Source organism: Orcinus orca, chromosome 18 (assembly GCF_937001465.1).
Source record: "Orcinus orca chromosome 18, mOrcOrc1.1, whole genome shotgun sequence".
In the NCBI taxonomy this organism is placed as follows: domain Eukaryota; kingdom Metazoa; phylum Chordata; class Mammalia; order Artiodactyla; family Delphinidae; genus Orcinus; species Orcinus orca.
The window spans coordinates 77,586,908-77,601,593 of record NC_064576.1 but is presented as its reverse complement, the minus strand read 5'-3'; the positions used below and the strand labels follow the sequence as shown (position 1 = coordinate 77,601,593).

General features: G+C 40.1%; 1 protein-coding gene across 8 annotated transcripts in view; it reads left to right on the top strand.

Moving 5' to 3' along the window:
• IFT88 (intraflagellar transport 88) overlaps positions 1–14,686 on the top strand; it is a 75,167-nt gene that overhangs the window by 28,916 nt on the left and 31,565 nt on the right. For all 8 annotated transcript variants that reach the window (XR_007473171.1, XM_049701255.1, XM_049701252.1 and 5 more), the window contains 3 exons: positions 78–148; positions 7,875–7,961; positions 13,109–13,208. Coding sequence is in view for 7 of the 8 variants with exons in the window: in XM_049701255.1 (XP_049557212.1) it covers positions 78–148; positions 7,875–7,961; positions 13,109–13,208 (258 nt within the window). In the remaining variant the exon portion in view is untranslated. The remainder of the gene's footprint in view (positions 1–77; positions 149–7,874; positions 7,962–13,108; positions 13,209–14,686) is intronic.

Below are 14,686 nucleotides of genomic sequence, written 5' to 3'. Positions count from 1 at the left end.
ACAACTAGCCTAGTGGTGAGGTTGATTAGAAATCTAGTTCTTGATTCTTACTTCTGAATCACTCATTTTTTCCCCAGGATGACCCACATACTAATTTAGTGATTGAAGCTATAAAAAATGATCATCTAAGGCAAATGGAACGTGAAAGGTAATATTTTGGGCACTTCATGATTAAAACTTAATAATGTAGTCTTAACTTCTGTAAGAGTTGAATGTGCATTCTGATTATTTCTTTCAAAACTTCTTGTATTCAGTATATTTCTTGAATAGTGCTGTTGTTTCACCATTTCTATACTCCACCGGATTCTTTTTTCTCCTTCAATATAATCTCAGTCCTCATGCTAATCCCAATTATTATTACTCAGTTACTCTTACTATTTCTCTGTAATTTGCTTTCCCTCTGCCTCTGGTGCAATATTAGAACTTTGTTCATATTATCTTTGTTCAAAAATTTATATCTCTCTGTATTTTTATCATGCCCCCCAAATAAATTTCAGCTCCCAAAGACAAAATTATTTATTTCATTTCTTCCTTTCTCCGATATGGTACCTAGTCTCTGTCAAGTATGGCTTGTACCTTCTAATATTTATTGAATATGCAACAGGTATCTTAGAAGTTATATCACATCACAGAGGGCTCTTAGTTTGTTTTTTTTTTAATTGTGATAAAATACACATAACATAAAATTTATCTTAACCAAGGTATGTAATTCTTCATTTCAAAGGTAGTGGTAGGTGCATTCACATTGATTTGTAGCCAGTCTCCAGAACTCTTTTTATCTTCCAAACTGCAGCTCTGAACCCACTAAACAACTCCCATCCCCCTCCCCCAGCCCCTGGCAGCCACCACTCTGCTTTCTGTCTATGAATGTGACCTGCTCTAGGGACCTCATGGAAGTGGAATCACGGTACTGTCTGTCTGTGACTCACTTTTCATCCATGGTGTAGCCGGTGACAGGATTTCCTTCCTTTTTAAGGCTGAATAATATTCCATTGTGTGGATGGAGGGCCCTTAATCTTTAGGATTTAGTTTAACAGTAAAAATTAAACTTACACTTCTGAGTACAAATTAAAACCCCAGAAATTGTATGTACAACAAAATGAAAAGAAAGGTAGAGACAAGAGGGCAAATCATCAAGGGACCCGGGGGCTTGAGGAACAGCATGGCAGTGATTCCCCTCACATTGCTCAGACTTGGAGCTGAAGAAGCTGGCAGTCAGAGAGCCAGGGGCTGCATTTTTAAAAAAGGCTCTAAGAAAAGCCAGAGGACAAGGTAAGGGGTAGGCTAGCAAGACAGAAAACTTTCAGACAGATGCACAGAAAAGAGCTGTGGTCCCATCCCCACACATGCCAGCAACAGCCAACTCCCAGGGCTGTAAGGAGACACTCAGTACCCCAGCAGACCAAGTAGGGAGCAGGACTTTAACCCCCAAGGCCCTCATGGAGCCCTGCCACTCTGACTCTGTGGTGTAGTGGACAGCACGTGGGGAGCCTGGAACTCCACCCTACCCAGCAGTAACAGGGCGCTCTTGACCCTCCCTCCTGCCTGGTGTCAGAGGGGCAGTGGGGAATCAGGGCCTCAGTCATCACTCAGCCATAACAAGACCACCCCACCATGGTGTCAGTAGGGACCGGGGGATGCAGGGACTCCCATCCCACCCAGCAGAAGCAAGGACCTCTTCCCACGTAGGTGTCAAAGCAGGCTGTGCGGGGAATATGGGCTTCTCCCCTTATCTGGCTTGTGATGCGGTGGTGTCTCTTCTTTCCCTGCTGCAGTGGTGTCAGGAAAGACAGCTAAAACAGAAGATTTAAATAAAATTCAGTCTTTTTTTTCTACGTCACTTTTCTTTTTTTCACAATAAAATACAAAAGCATTCAGCTCTTTAAAGTACATCACTTGGGGCTTCCCTGGTGGCGCAACGGTTAAGAATCCACCTGCCAATGCAGGGGACACGGGTTCGAGCTCTGGTCCGGGAAGATCCCACATGCCGCGGAGCAACTAAGCCCGTGCACCACAACTACTGAGCCTGCACTCTAGAGCACGCGAGCCACAATTACTGAGCCCACGTGTGCCACAGCTACTGAAGCTCGTGCACCTGGAGCCTGTGCTCCGCCACAAGAGAAGCCACTGCAGTGAGAAGCCTGCACACCACAACTAAGAGTAGCCCCCGCTCGCCACAACTAGAGAAAGCCCACATGCACGCGCAGCAACGAAGACCCAATGCAGCCAAAAATAAAATAAATAATTTTTAAAAATAAATAACAAAATAAAAATACATCACTTGCCCAAATCTTCAGAATCAGGGTGAAAGTAGTATTGAAGAGCCTGAATGAACATTATTTTATTTTTACTTTTTTATTGAAATGTAGTTGATTTACTATATATATATTTATTTTAGATTCTTTTCCATAGGTTATTACAAGATACTGAGTATAGTTCTCTGTGCTATGCAGTAGGTTCTTGTTGGTGCGCGGGCTTCTCATTGGTGATTGCTTCTCTTGTTGTGGAGCACGGGCTCTAGGCACGTGGGCTTCAGTAGTTGTGGCATGCAGGCTCAGTAGTTGTGGCTCGCGGGCTCTAGAGCCCAGGCTCAGTAGTTGTGGCGCACGGACTTAGTTGATCCACGGCATGTGGGATCTTCCCGGACCGGGGATTGAACCGGTGTCCCCTGCATTGGCAGGTGGATTCTTAACTGCTGCACCACCAGGGAAGTCCCGGTTATCTATTTTATATATAGTATTGTGTATATTTTAATCCCAAACTCCTAGTTTATCACCCCCCCTTCCCCTTTGGTAACCATAAGTTTATTTTCTATGCCTGTGAGTCTGTTTCTGTTTTGTAAGTAAGTTCATTTGTATCATTTTTTTAGATTCCATGTAGAAGTAATATTGTATGATATTTGTCTTTGTCTGACTTACTTCACTCAGTATGATCATCTCTAGGTCCACCCACGTTGCTGCAAATGGCATTATTTCATTCTTTTTTTATGGCTGAGTAATATTCCATTGTGTATATATACCACATCTTCTAAAATTCAGTCTCATAATGTAAAAATGTCCAAGCTTCTTTTTGGCTGTGCCGTGGCTTGCAGGGGGTCTCAATTCCCTGACCAGGGATTGAACCTGGGCCACGGCAGTGAAAGCCTGGAATCCTAACCACTGGACCACCAGGGAATGTCCAAGTTTTGATCAAAAATCACTCGTCATACCAAGAACCAGGAATATCTCAAACAGTCAAAAAAGATAGTCCATAGATGCCAACACTGAGATGACAGAGATGTTAGAATTATCTGACAAAGTTTAAAGCAATCATGATAAAAATGCTTCCACAAGCAATTATGAACACACTTAAAACAAATGACAGAATAGCCTCAGAAAAGAAATAGAGTCTCAGCAAAGAAACGATATAAAGAAAAACCAAATGGAGATTTTAGAACCGAAGAATATAACAGCTGAAATGGAAAGCTCAGTGGAGGGACTCAACAGGAGAATGAAGGGGAGCCAGGAGAGATTTGGTGACTGGAAGAGAAAATGGAAATTATCCAATCTGAACAAATAGAGAAAATAGACCAAAAACCAAAACAACCAGAGCCTCAGGGATCTCTGGGACTATTACAGAAGAACCAACATTTGTGTCATCAAATCTGGGAAGGAGAGATGAAGGGGATTAGGCTAAAGAAATAATAGCTGATAACTTCCTAAATTTGGCAAGGAAAATAAACTTACAGTACAAGGAGCTGAAGAAATCCCAAGGAGGATAAACCCAAGAAAATCCATGTCATGATATATCATGATTAAACTTCTGAAAATTAAAAACACGAAGTCTTTTTTTTCTTAAAATATTTATTTTATTTATTTGGCTGTGCCAGGACTTAGTTGTGGCATGCAGAATCTTCTATCTTCTTTGAGGCTCGCCAGCTCCTTAGTTGTGGCATGCGAACTCTCAGTTGCGGCATGTGGGATCTAGTTCCCTGACCAGGGATTGAACCCAGGCCCCCTGCCTTGGGAGTGTGGAGTCTCAAACTCTGGGCCAAAAGGGAAGTCCCTAAAATCACAAAGTCTTGTAAGGAGGCAGAGAAAACAACCCATAAGGGAAAAGCAATTAGAATGACAATGGGAAAGTCTTAAATCAATAACCTAAGCTCCCAGCTTAAGAACCTAGAAAAAGTATAAAATAATTAAGCTGTAAGGATGTATTGTACAGCACAGGGAATATAGCCAATATTTTGTAACTATAAATGGAATATAACCTTTAAAAATTGTGAATCACTATGTTGTACACCTGAAACTTATAAGTTTCAGGGATTTTATATATATAAATATTTTTCAAGTATTATATATTTTATATATATATAATGTACATCAACTATACCTCAATTAAAAAATAAAGAACCTAGAAAAAGAAGAGCAAAGTCAACCCAAAAGAAGCAGAAGGAAAGAAATAATAAAAGAACAGAAATCATTGGCACTGAAGAGAGAAACAATACAGAACATCAGTGAAACAGCTGATTCTTTGAATAGATCAGTAAAGTTAACAAACTTCTAACAAGACTGATGAAGGTAAAAGAGAGAAGACCCAAAATACTAGTATTAGGAACAAAATAGTAGCTATCACTACAGACCCTGCAGACATCAGAAAGATATTAAGGAAATACTACAGACAACCCTGTACACATACATTTGAAACTTAGACAAAATGGGCCACTTTCTTAAAAAACACAAACTACCACAACTCAGTTAATATGAAATAGATCGTTTGAATAGCCCTTTGAATGTTAAGGAAATTGAATTTATAAGGCAAATCTCCAGGCCTATATGGTTTTAGTAGAGAATTCTAGAAAATGTTTAAAGAATAAACATCATTTCTATACAGTCTCTTCCAGAAAATAGTTCATTTTATCAACTAGTATTACTCTGATACCAAAATAAAACAGAAGAGACAGAAAACTACAGAAAAATATGACTATAGATTAAAAGTTCTCAAGAAAATATTTGCAAACCAACAATACTAACACAATAGGAAAAGAATTATGTACCATGACTAATTTGGATTTATCCCAAGGCTACAAGAATGGTTTACCATCTAAAATTCAATTAATATGATACAGGATATCAGTAGAACAAAGGACAAAAGCCACGTGATCATCTCAGTAAACCAAAAAAAAAAAAAAAAAAAGGGAAAACTGGGGGGGAACAAAATCCAAAATCCATATTGGATTTTGTTTAACAAACAAACAAAAAGAACTTCAACAAAAGCTAGGAGTAGAAAGGAGGTTGCTCCATCTGATAAAGAACATCTATGAAAACCCCACAGTTTCGCATTATAATACTTAATGGTGAAAGACAGAAAGAAAAGTAAAAGACTTATCCAGATTGGAGAGAAGTAAAACTTACCTCTGAAGATCACATGATCTTGTATATAGAAGGTCCTAAGGAATGCACTAAAAAAATTTACCACTGATAAACGAGTTCAGCAAGGTTCCAGAGTAAAAGATAAACATGCAAGAATCAACAGAATACTAGAGAAGTGTGGTACACGGTGCTAGTGAGCCATCTGAAAATGAAATCAACAATTACATTTAACAGGAGCATAAAAAATAATTTATTAGGAATAAATTTAACAAATGAAACGCAAAACTTGTACTCTGAGAACTGTAAAACATCATTGGAAGAAATGCTAAATAAGTGGAAAGAGATCACATGTTTATGGATAGGCACTTAGTATTGCTAAGATGGCCGTGCCCCCCAGATTACAGATTCAGTGTAACCCCTATCAGAATCCCAGTAGTGTTTTTGCAGAAAGTGACAAGGTGATCCTAAACTTCATATGGAAATGTAAGGAGTCCAGAACAGCCAAAACAGTGTTGAGAAAGAATAGAAGAGTTCGAGGACTCAAGCTACAAGGCGACACTAATTAAGACAGTGTGATAATACTTTATGTTAGAAGCATAAAGACATACATAAAAGGCAATGGGATGGAACTGAGAGTCCAGAAATAAACTCTTCCGTTTATAGTCAGTAAAACTGTCAGGACAATTCCATGGGGAAAGGATAGTCTTTTCAGCAAATGGTGCTGGAACGATTGAATATGCTCATGCAAAAGAATGAAGTTGGACTTCTCTCTCACACCATACAGAAAAATTACTTCAAAATGGATCATAGGGCTTCCCTGGTGGCGCAGTGGTTGGGAGTCCGCCTGCCGATGCAGGGGACGTGGGTTCGTGCCCCGGTCCAGGAAGATCCCACATGCCGCAGAGCGGCTGGGCCCGTGAGCCATGGCCGCTGAGCCTGCGCGTCCGGACCCTGTGCTCCGCAATGGGAGAGGCCACGACAGTGAGGGGCCCGCGTACCGCAAAAAAAAAAAAAAAAGAATCATAGACCTAGAAGTAAGAACTAGAATTAACAAAATTCTTAGGAAAAAAACATAGAAGTAAATATTATTGACCTGTGTTGGGCGGTGGTTTCTTAGGTATGAAAAAAATAGGTAAATTGGACTTCATCAAAATTAAAGACTTTCATTCCTCAAAGTACACCATCAAGAATGTGAAAACAGGGCTTCCCTGGTGGCACAGTGGTTTGGAGTCCGCCTGCCGATGCAGGGGACACGGGTTCGTGCCCCAGTCTGGGAGGATCCCACATGCTGCGGAGCGGCTGGGTCCGTGAGCCATGGCCGCTGAGCCTGCGCGTCCAGAGCCTGTGCTCCGCGGCAGGAGAGGCCACAGCAGTGAGAGGCCCGCGTACCACCAAAAAAAAAAAAAAGAATGTGGAAACAACCTAATGAATGGGAGAAAATATTTGCAAGCCATGTATCCAAGAAGGGACCTACTTCTACAGTAGGTAGAAGAACTCTTCCAACTCAATAATAAAAACGCCAAAACCTAATTAAAAATATACAAAGGATATGAATAGACATTTTTTCAAAACATATTCAGATGGCAATAAGCACATGAAAAGATGCTTAACTTCAGTATTCACTAGGGACATGCAACTCAAAACCGCAGTGAGGTAGCACTTCACACCCACTAGTGTGACTGAATCAAAAAGACAGATAATAAGTGTTGATGCAGATGTGGAGAAGTTGAAACCTTGTATGCTGATGGTGGGAATGTAAACTGGTACAGCCACTCTGGGAAAGTCTGGAAGTTCTTCTTAAACAACATATGACTCAGCAATTTGTCTCCTAGATACATACCCAAAAGAAATTAGAGCATACATCCACATAATAGCATAATAAGTTATACAGGAATATTCATAGCATTATTCATATCCAGAAAGTGGAAACAACCCAAATGTCCACAACTGATGAATGGGTAAAAAATATATGCTCCATCCATGCAATGGAATATTATATAGCCCTAAAATGAATGAAATATTGACATATGCTACAGTACACATGAACCTTGAGGACATTGTGATAAAGTGAAAGAAGGCAGTCACAAAAGACCACATATTCTATGATTCCATTTATAAAATGAAAGGTGAAGATTAGGCAAATCTATAGAGACGTGTAGTAGTTCAGTTTTAGTATTTACCACTGTAGTGGCAGTTTTCACCCTTTCATTTCCACAGACAGTGCAGATTATGCAGCTTCAGCTGCAGAGTCCTGTGTATCTCTCTCTCCTTCCTTCTTTCTCCCTCCCTTCCCCCACTTTCTTTCTTTCCCTCTTTCCTCAGGATGGATCACAGACCAAGAACTGCTGACCCCAAGGGCAGTCATGGCTTGCTGATCGCATTTCCCAGTCGTGGTTTTCAACCTGATTTGTAAACAGATTGCTAGCATAGCTGCCCAGACAATGTTTACACTTACATTTTAAGAAATAAATCGAAACTCTTTTTATACCATATTTCTAAATATTTTTTGTTTGTTTGATATAGGAAAGCCATGGCAGAAAAATACATCATGACAGCTGCAAAACTCATTGCTCCTGTAATTGAAACATCTTTTGCTGTAGGTTATGATTGGTAAGAGAGAAATTCAGTATAACTGGATGGACATGATGTTTTCTAGTTTATACTTTTATTGATTTAAAATTTTGTTATTAGAAAAGTAAATGATTGCAAATATTGATTTCTACTTATCAAGCAAATACTATTATATGGTAAGATTAGTATAGGCCACTCTAAAAGTTCTAACATATTTTTCTTATTGTTCATGTCATTTTGTAAATTAAGTACTAAGGCAAGTGTGCTACATTTGATATGTGGGTACATAATTGCTTTCATTGTATAAATTCCAGCCTGTGCCCTCTTCCTTTTTACTTTATCTTTTCTCATTATGTCCTTTTTCTACCTTAAATTTGTCAGTACTACTAAACTTTTTATCCTGAGCAATACCTCTCACACCTAAAAAGGCTATTGTCTGTGGATATATTTCCCAGATAGGAGTGAAGGGTTTTTAGAGCTGGAAAAATCTTAGGTCATTTTTTGGATGAGTAGTTGAATTTGTTTCTTCCACCCGGTACGAGAATCCTCTTTATAGCATCCCATGTAGGTGCCATCTATCCTCTGCTTGGATTCTTATGGTGTTCAAATCATTTGCTTTATTTCTGAACATCTCTAAGGGTTAGAAAATTCTTCATTGTATTGAATCCAATGTTGCCCTTCATGAAACTCTTTTCTATGATTTTTCAAACCAGTATAGAGTGAGTCTGTGACCTGTTCTGCGTGGTACCCTACCAGAATTTTTAAAATCCAAGATACATGTACATGGTTAGAAAACCAAGTAAGTACAGAAGAGTTACAGCTCCCGTTTTCTAATTACTTTTCATGTTTCTTCTTGGTGGAAGTAACGTATGCTTTCTTTACCATATCCTCATTACGATTCAGATTCTCGCCATGGAATCCATTGTCTCCCTGGTTTAGTTTGTTCTGGAGGCTTCATATTTGGCCCATGACGTTTGTTTTTCTGGTGTCTCCAGTTACCTCTCTGTCTTCTCTTGCACTCTTTGCTTCTCTTAGGTTATTTGGAGTTCTCCCTCTCGGAACTCTCCCTGCCCCAGTCTCTGTAAGCCGTTGGTTCCCTTAGGCTGGCGTTGAATGTCATCTTGGGGTTTACCTTCATTTTTTTCCCATGTTGGATCCTCTTTCTTTTTGAACATCATCTTTATTTTTTCCTTGATTTCTTCCTGAATTAACCCCCTAAGATCTGTCTGTGCATGTCTGTAAGTGTCTAATTCTGTCCTCATTCTTGATTGATCATTTATTTGATCAGGTATAATACCCTAAGTTGTAACTTGTTTTCTCTTAGAACTCAAAAAGCATTTCTTCACTGTTAACTAGCACTGTTGCTGATTAGAATTCTGATGCTAGTTTCATCCTTGCTATTTGTAGGTGACCTGCAGTTTCTTTCTGGTAATTTTTATCATTTTCTCTGTAGCTTTGTTCTGAAATTTCATAATGTGTTTAAATTTGTCTTTTTTTTTTCTATTTTCCTCTTAAGCCCTCAATAGACCCCTCAATTTGCAGTCTGTTTTCTTTAATTTGAGAAAATGTTATACTATTTCTCTGCTAATTTACTTCCTTTTCCAGTTATAAATTTCTATCAATTGGATTTGGACTTCCTTGTCACTTATCTTCCTTATATTTTCCAACTCTGGTTCTGCTTTGCTTTCTGGGAGACTTCTTTGAATTTCTCATTCAACTATTCCATTTAATTGTTTTATTTTACATTTCCAAGAGCACGTTCTTGTTCTCTGGCTGTTCTTTGTCGTTGTTGAGTATGAGGGGAGGTCTGCAGGCGGAGATGGCGGTCAGTGGTTCCCGCTGCCCAGCTCAGCGCTTCGCTCCCCATCCGGGATCCCCAGCGTCACGTGGAGCAGGAAGCGCCCTGCTCCGTGTCACTTTCTTACTGTAGCCTCCTTTTCCCTGCTTCATAAGCCAGCACGCTTTTCACACTTCCAGGGATGGCGCTCCTCATGGGGCAGCAATGGGAAATAGCGCGTGCCTGCTACTGTTTGGAATCAGCGGCTCTGCCAGTTATTGCTGAGGTTAGGGCTCTGCCAGTTATTGCTGAGGTTAGGGCTTTCTTCAAAGTTTTCTCTCTTTTCAGATAAACAGTTCCAGTTTTTTCATCCATTTCAGATACAGTGTGCTTTTCTAAAACGGCTGGTTTTCTACCTGACTGGTTGCTTGCCTAGTTTATAAACAAGTTCCTTAAAATGTCCCTGTATCTGTACGTGTACTCCACATATGTTTTGATCAATGTATAGTACAAGTCACTCTGTCCCTTTCTGTGAACACCAAATGTTGATTGTAACCTAAGATCTCCTTGATTTGGAGACAAGCATCTCACAGTAAATGAACTCTGTTCATCTTTAATTATACTGAACAGTAAATGTTGTTTTACTGTTACTAAATCTAACTTGAATTCTCTTAATGTTTACTAAATCATATACATTTAATTTTCTAATGTTTTTAGCTTTTTAAGAAGATGATTATAGTTTTGTCTTTGCAATCTAGTAGTTGGTATGTAAGTGAAATTTTAAGTATTTATAAAATGCCAACCAGTCTGAGTGAAATTTTCCACTAATTTAACATTTTAACTTATCAAAACTAATTACTTTTGTCATATTAGACTTTTTAAAATTTTATTTTTAGCTGCGTTGGGTCTTTGTTGCTGCGCGCGGGCTTTCTCTAGTTGTGGCAAGCGGGGGCTACTCTTCATTATGATGCACAGGCTTCTCATTGCGGTGGCTTCTCTTTGTTGTGGAGCACAGGCTCTAGGCTCACAGGCTTCAGTAGTTGTGGCTCGCAGGTTCTAGAGCACAGACTCAGTAGTTGTGGCTCATGGGCTTAGTTGTTCCACGGCATGCATTGTCAGGCAGATTCTTTTGCTGATTTAAAAATTCTCTCTTTGTCTTTGATTTTAGATAGTTTTATTACAACGTATCATAGAGAAAATTGTTTTGAGTTGAACTTTTGGGGTTGTCTCTTAGTTTCATGAACTTAGATGTCCACATCTCTCCCCAGATTTGGGAAGTTCTCAGCCATTATTTCTTTTTTAAAAAATTTTATTGAATTATAGTTGATTTACAGTGTTGTATATAACAAGAAAAAAAATTTATTGTTTATTGCAGGCCAGTTGGAAGTTCAGGATAAAAAGTATCTGCCTTCGAGAAATTTACAGTTTAGCTAATGTTCGTTGTCACCTAAGATCTCCTTGATTAGCTAAGTAGACAGATAATTATATTAGCAATCACAAAGCATTGTAACTGCTATGTTATACTAATGTAACAAGTTATGTTTTATTGTGTGCTGTGTGATTTCTTAGTCCCAATTGCTAATGCTAATGTTGTTTGTTGTCATGGTGTCATGGAAGGCTCCCCAGATTAAGTGACATTTGGGCTGAGGCTTGAAGGATTAGTAGGAATAAAAGTGGGGGAAGGGAGGGAGGATGTTGTAAGTAGAGAGGAGTGTCTCAAGGGCCGAGATGTTGGCAGCCCTTCTTGTATAGATTCTTCTGGATAATTAGCCCAAAGGTTCTAAGGCATCCTGTCTGTCTAGCATGGTGGGAGCTTTGTTCCATCCTTAGAAAATTGAGAAAAAAAGTGACTCCAGTAATTTTCTGTGGGGCTTAATCCCTTTGCAGAATCCTGTTTGGGAACAGGAGGGGAAGAGCATCACGCTTTTGTCTTTGAGCCACTTGATTTGTTGACGGCAGCTCAGGGAATGAGTCAGCGTCTTAAATATTTCCCACTTTTCTGATCTTCCACATCTTCGGGTTTGTGAGCCCCTCTTCCTGGAACACCCTTCCCCTTTTGTCAAATCGAGTCATCCTTTTCCCTTAAACCGAGCTCAGACATGTCTGGAATACCTTTCCTAGTGTCTCCACCCCTCCATTCCTGTATTTCTTCACTGCAGTTCTTACACCTAACTCAGTTTACAGGTCTGCTTCCCCTCGAGGGCAAGAACTGTATTTTGTGTGTCCTGGTAGCCCTGTACCAGACGTAACGTCTTACACGTTGTAGACATTCGGTGACTGTTTGCTGCGTGCGTTGTGGAATAGAGGGTTTCCCCCTTATTTTGGGGAGCCCTTCACGCTGCTTTGCTGAGAGGGTCCTCCAGGGGGGCCTGACAGGCTGGGTTTCACATCCTCTCTCACCACTCCAAGCAGAAGGACTGTTTTATAAATCAGGGTTTAAAAAATGTTCTGCTTGAAGAAAGGGATCTTTTGCTTTAATAATTTTATTTTTTAAAATTATATATTTATTTATTTGGCTGCGCCAGGTGTTAGTTGCAGCATGCGGGATTTAGTTCCCTGACCAAGGATTGAACTCCGGCCCCCTGAATTGGGAGCGTGGAGTCTTAACCACTGGTCTGCCAGGGAAGTCCCAGTATTTTTAAATTATTGGTCTAAGCCAGTGGCTTTGAAACCTCTTTGAACCAGACCCTCAGTGAGAAAACGACGCAGCACCGCCTTGCCCTTGTTACGCACAGCCCTTTGATACCTTTTCTCTTCTGTTATTTGAAAGGTCATGACCCTCAATTTGAAAAGCATTAGTCTTGGTGCAGTGGGCTTTGGTAGCAATAGAAATTGGGCTCAAGTTCTTACTTGGCAGTTTTCTACTTCTGCGATTTATTTTTGTATCTATGACATGAGATAATGCCAGTCTTTCAGGGCTGTGGTGAGGACTAAATGTGTTCATGCTTACAGGAGTTGGCACATTGCCTGATGTTTAGTTAACAGTAGATGTTCTGTGTGCCCTGAGCAACGGATCCATCAAAGTCTGTTCAAGTTTGTACACAAAAAATTAAATATATTCTCAAGTTCTATAGAATTTTTCTCACCATCAGAGCATTTAAGATGAAAAAATATATAGAAACGGTTTTGCCTGTTACAAACTGAAGTTGTTTTATTAATTTTAAAATGAGAATTTTATTTAAAATACCATAAATAATTAGACGCGGCAAGAGGCTAATGAAAAATTGGCTGATAAAACGGGTTTGGAACTGAAGAGCTCTGTAACTTAATGCCTGTGTTGGAAGGAGTCAGATGCTCAGTCCTACAGAACACTAGGGGCACTTTTAAACACTTTTGAAAAGTCACAGTTAAGAAAACCTAGATATATTAAAACAAAATAAAATAACCGTTTTTACGCTTTACTTTATAGGTGTGTTGAAGTTGTGAAAGCTTCTCAGTACGTAGAGCTGGCAAATGATCTGGAAATAAACAAAGCAATTATGTACCTGAGACAAAAGGACTTTAATCAAGTAAGTTTAAAAAAATGTTTAGATGGAAGTTAATGTTAACTGGTCAAAGCGATAATACCATGAAACTCCTTTCTATATTACTGTTACCTGTGATTATTCTGAAGTTGAATAATATTTTTATTTCTACCTTAACATAATTTCCTCTAATATAGCATGGTTTTAATTTTGACCTGTTTGTCCTGTTTCATTTTTTTTGGCCGCACGGCATGTGGGATCTTAGTTCCCTGACCAGGGATTGAAACCATGTCACCTGCAGTGGAAGCGTGGAGTCCTAACCACTGGACCACCAGGGAATTCCCCTGTCCTGTTTCTTAAAATATAAACGCTTGCCATGTAAAACATGGCTGCTAAATGACTAAACCGTATTCTAGTCCAGAGGTCAGCTTTCCCCAGAGGTTTTCAAAGTGTTCCCTGAAGCCCAGAGGCTGTTCAGAGTCAGGGTTCGTACACGGGCAGTGGGGGAGGCCAGGAGCCGGAGCAGCAGCCTGGTGCCTGAGCAGCTCTCCTGGCATCTGTTTTACGTGTTTGGTTTACTCATTGACGTTGCGTTGGGCACGAAAGGAATCTGTCACTGGTCCCACCACTGTCCTGCCGCCCGGGGTGGGGTGGAACGGTGCTCCCCTTCCACAGTCTGCCTCACAGGAGAACAGAAGAACAGCTTTTTAAAAGGGGGCGGGGATCACAAAGGAGAATAGAGAATGAAACTTGTTACCCTAGTTTATAAAACCAGTGGTTAGTAGCATATATGCCTGCAATGTAGAAAACTCAGCTCTTCCGCGTTTAGACCCAGAGAGTGAGGGCCAGAGGAAGCCCCAGTGTCTTTCCTCCACGCTCTCCTGAGCCAGTTTTCAGGCTTTCTTCCTATTTAAGACCTTCTGTTTTCCTGGAGACAGTAGAAGTAACTGACCCCTTTTTCGGGGAGGAGGGAGAAGGGCATCTGCCCCGAGGACGTGAGCGAAGGGGAAGCAGCCCGGTGCCCATGGCGTTGTTGTGTCGTGAAGGCTAGGGCAGCACACCGGCTGGCCCACGGTGTGTATGGCTTCAGCGTGCTTAATGATTGTTTGTAAAGCATAAAAAGACTTTCTAGGTATCTTTGTGTCTGTTCTGCCATTTGAGCATCACACCCTTGGGCATTAAAAATGCCACAGATGAAACTCTGATCCTGTTGGGATGCTGAAAAGTAGAAGTGAAGTGAGACAGATTGGTCTTTGCTATCTTGCTGGAGTCATCTGTGGACCAAGAAAAATAAGTTCGTGTCTGTGTGAGAAGTACTGTTACAGATGACAAAATAGAGAAAGCCGTTTTCTGAGTTTTCTGTTGATACTTTTAAATGGTCTTTTTAGAAAGGTTTAACACTGTATTATCGTCCATGTTTTAAAGGTGTGTTCACTAAGGAATAAACCCGCTAATTTTTTCATATTTAAATTCATTTAACCCAAATCATATTGTTTGCTGCTTTCCTAGCTGTTCTCATTCAA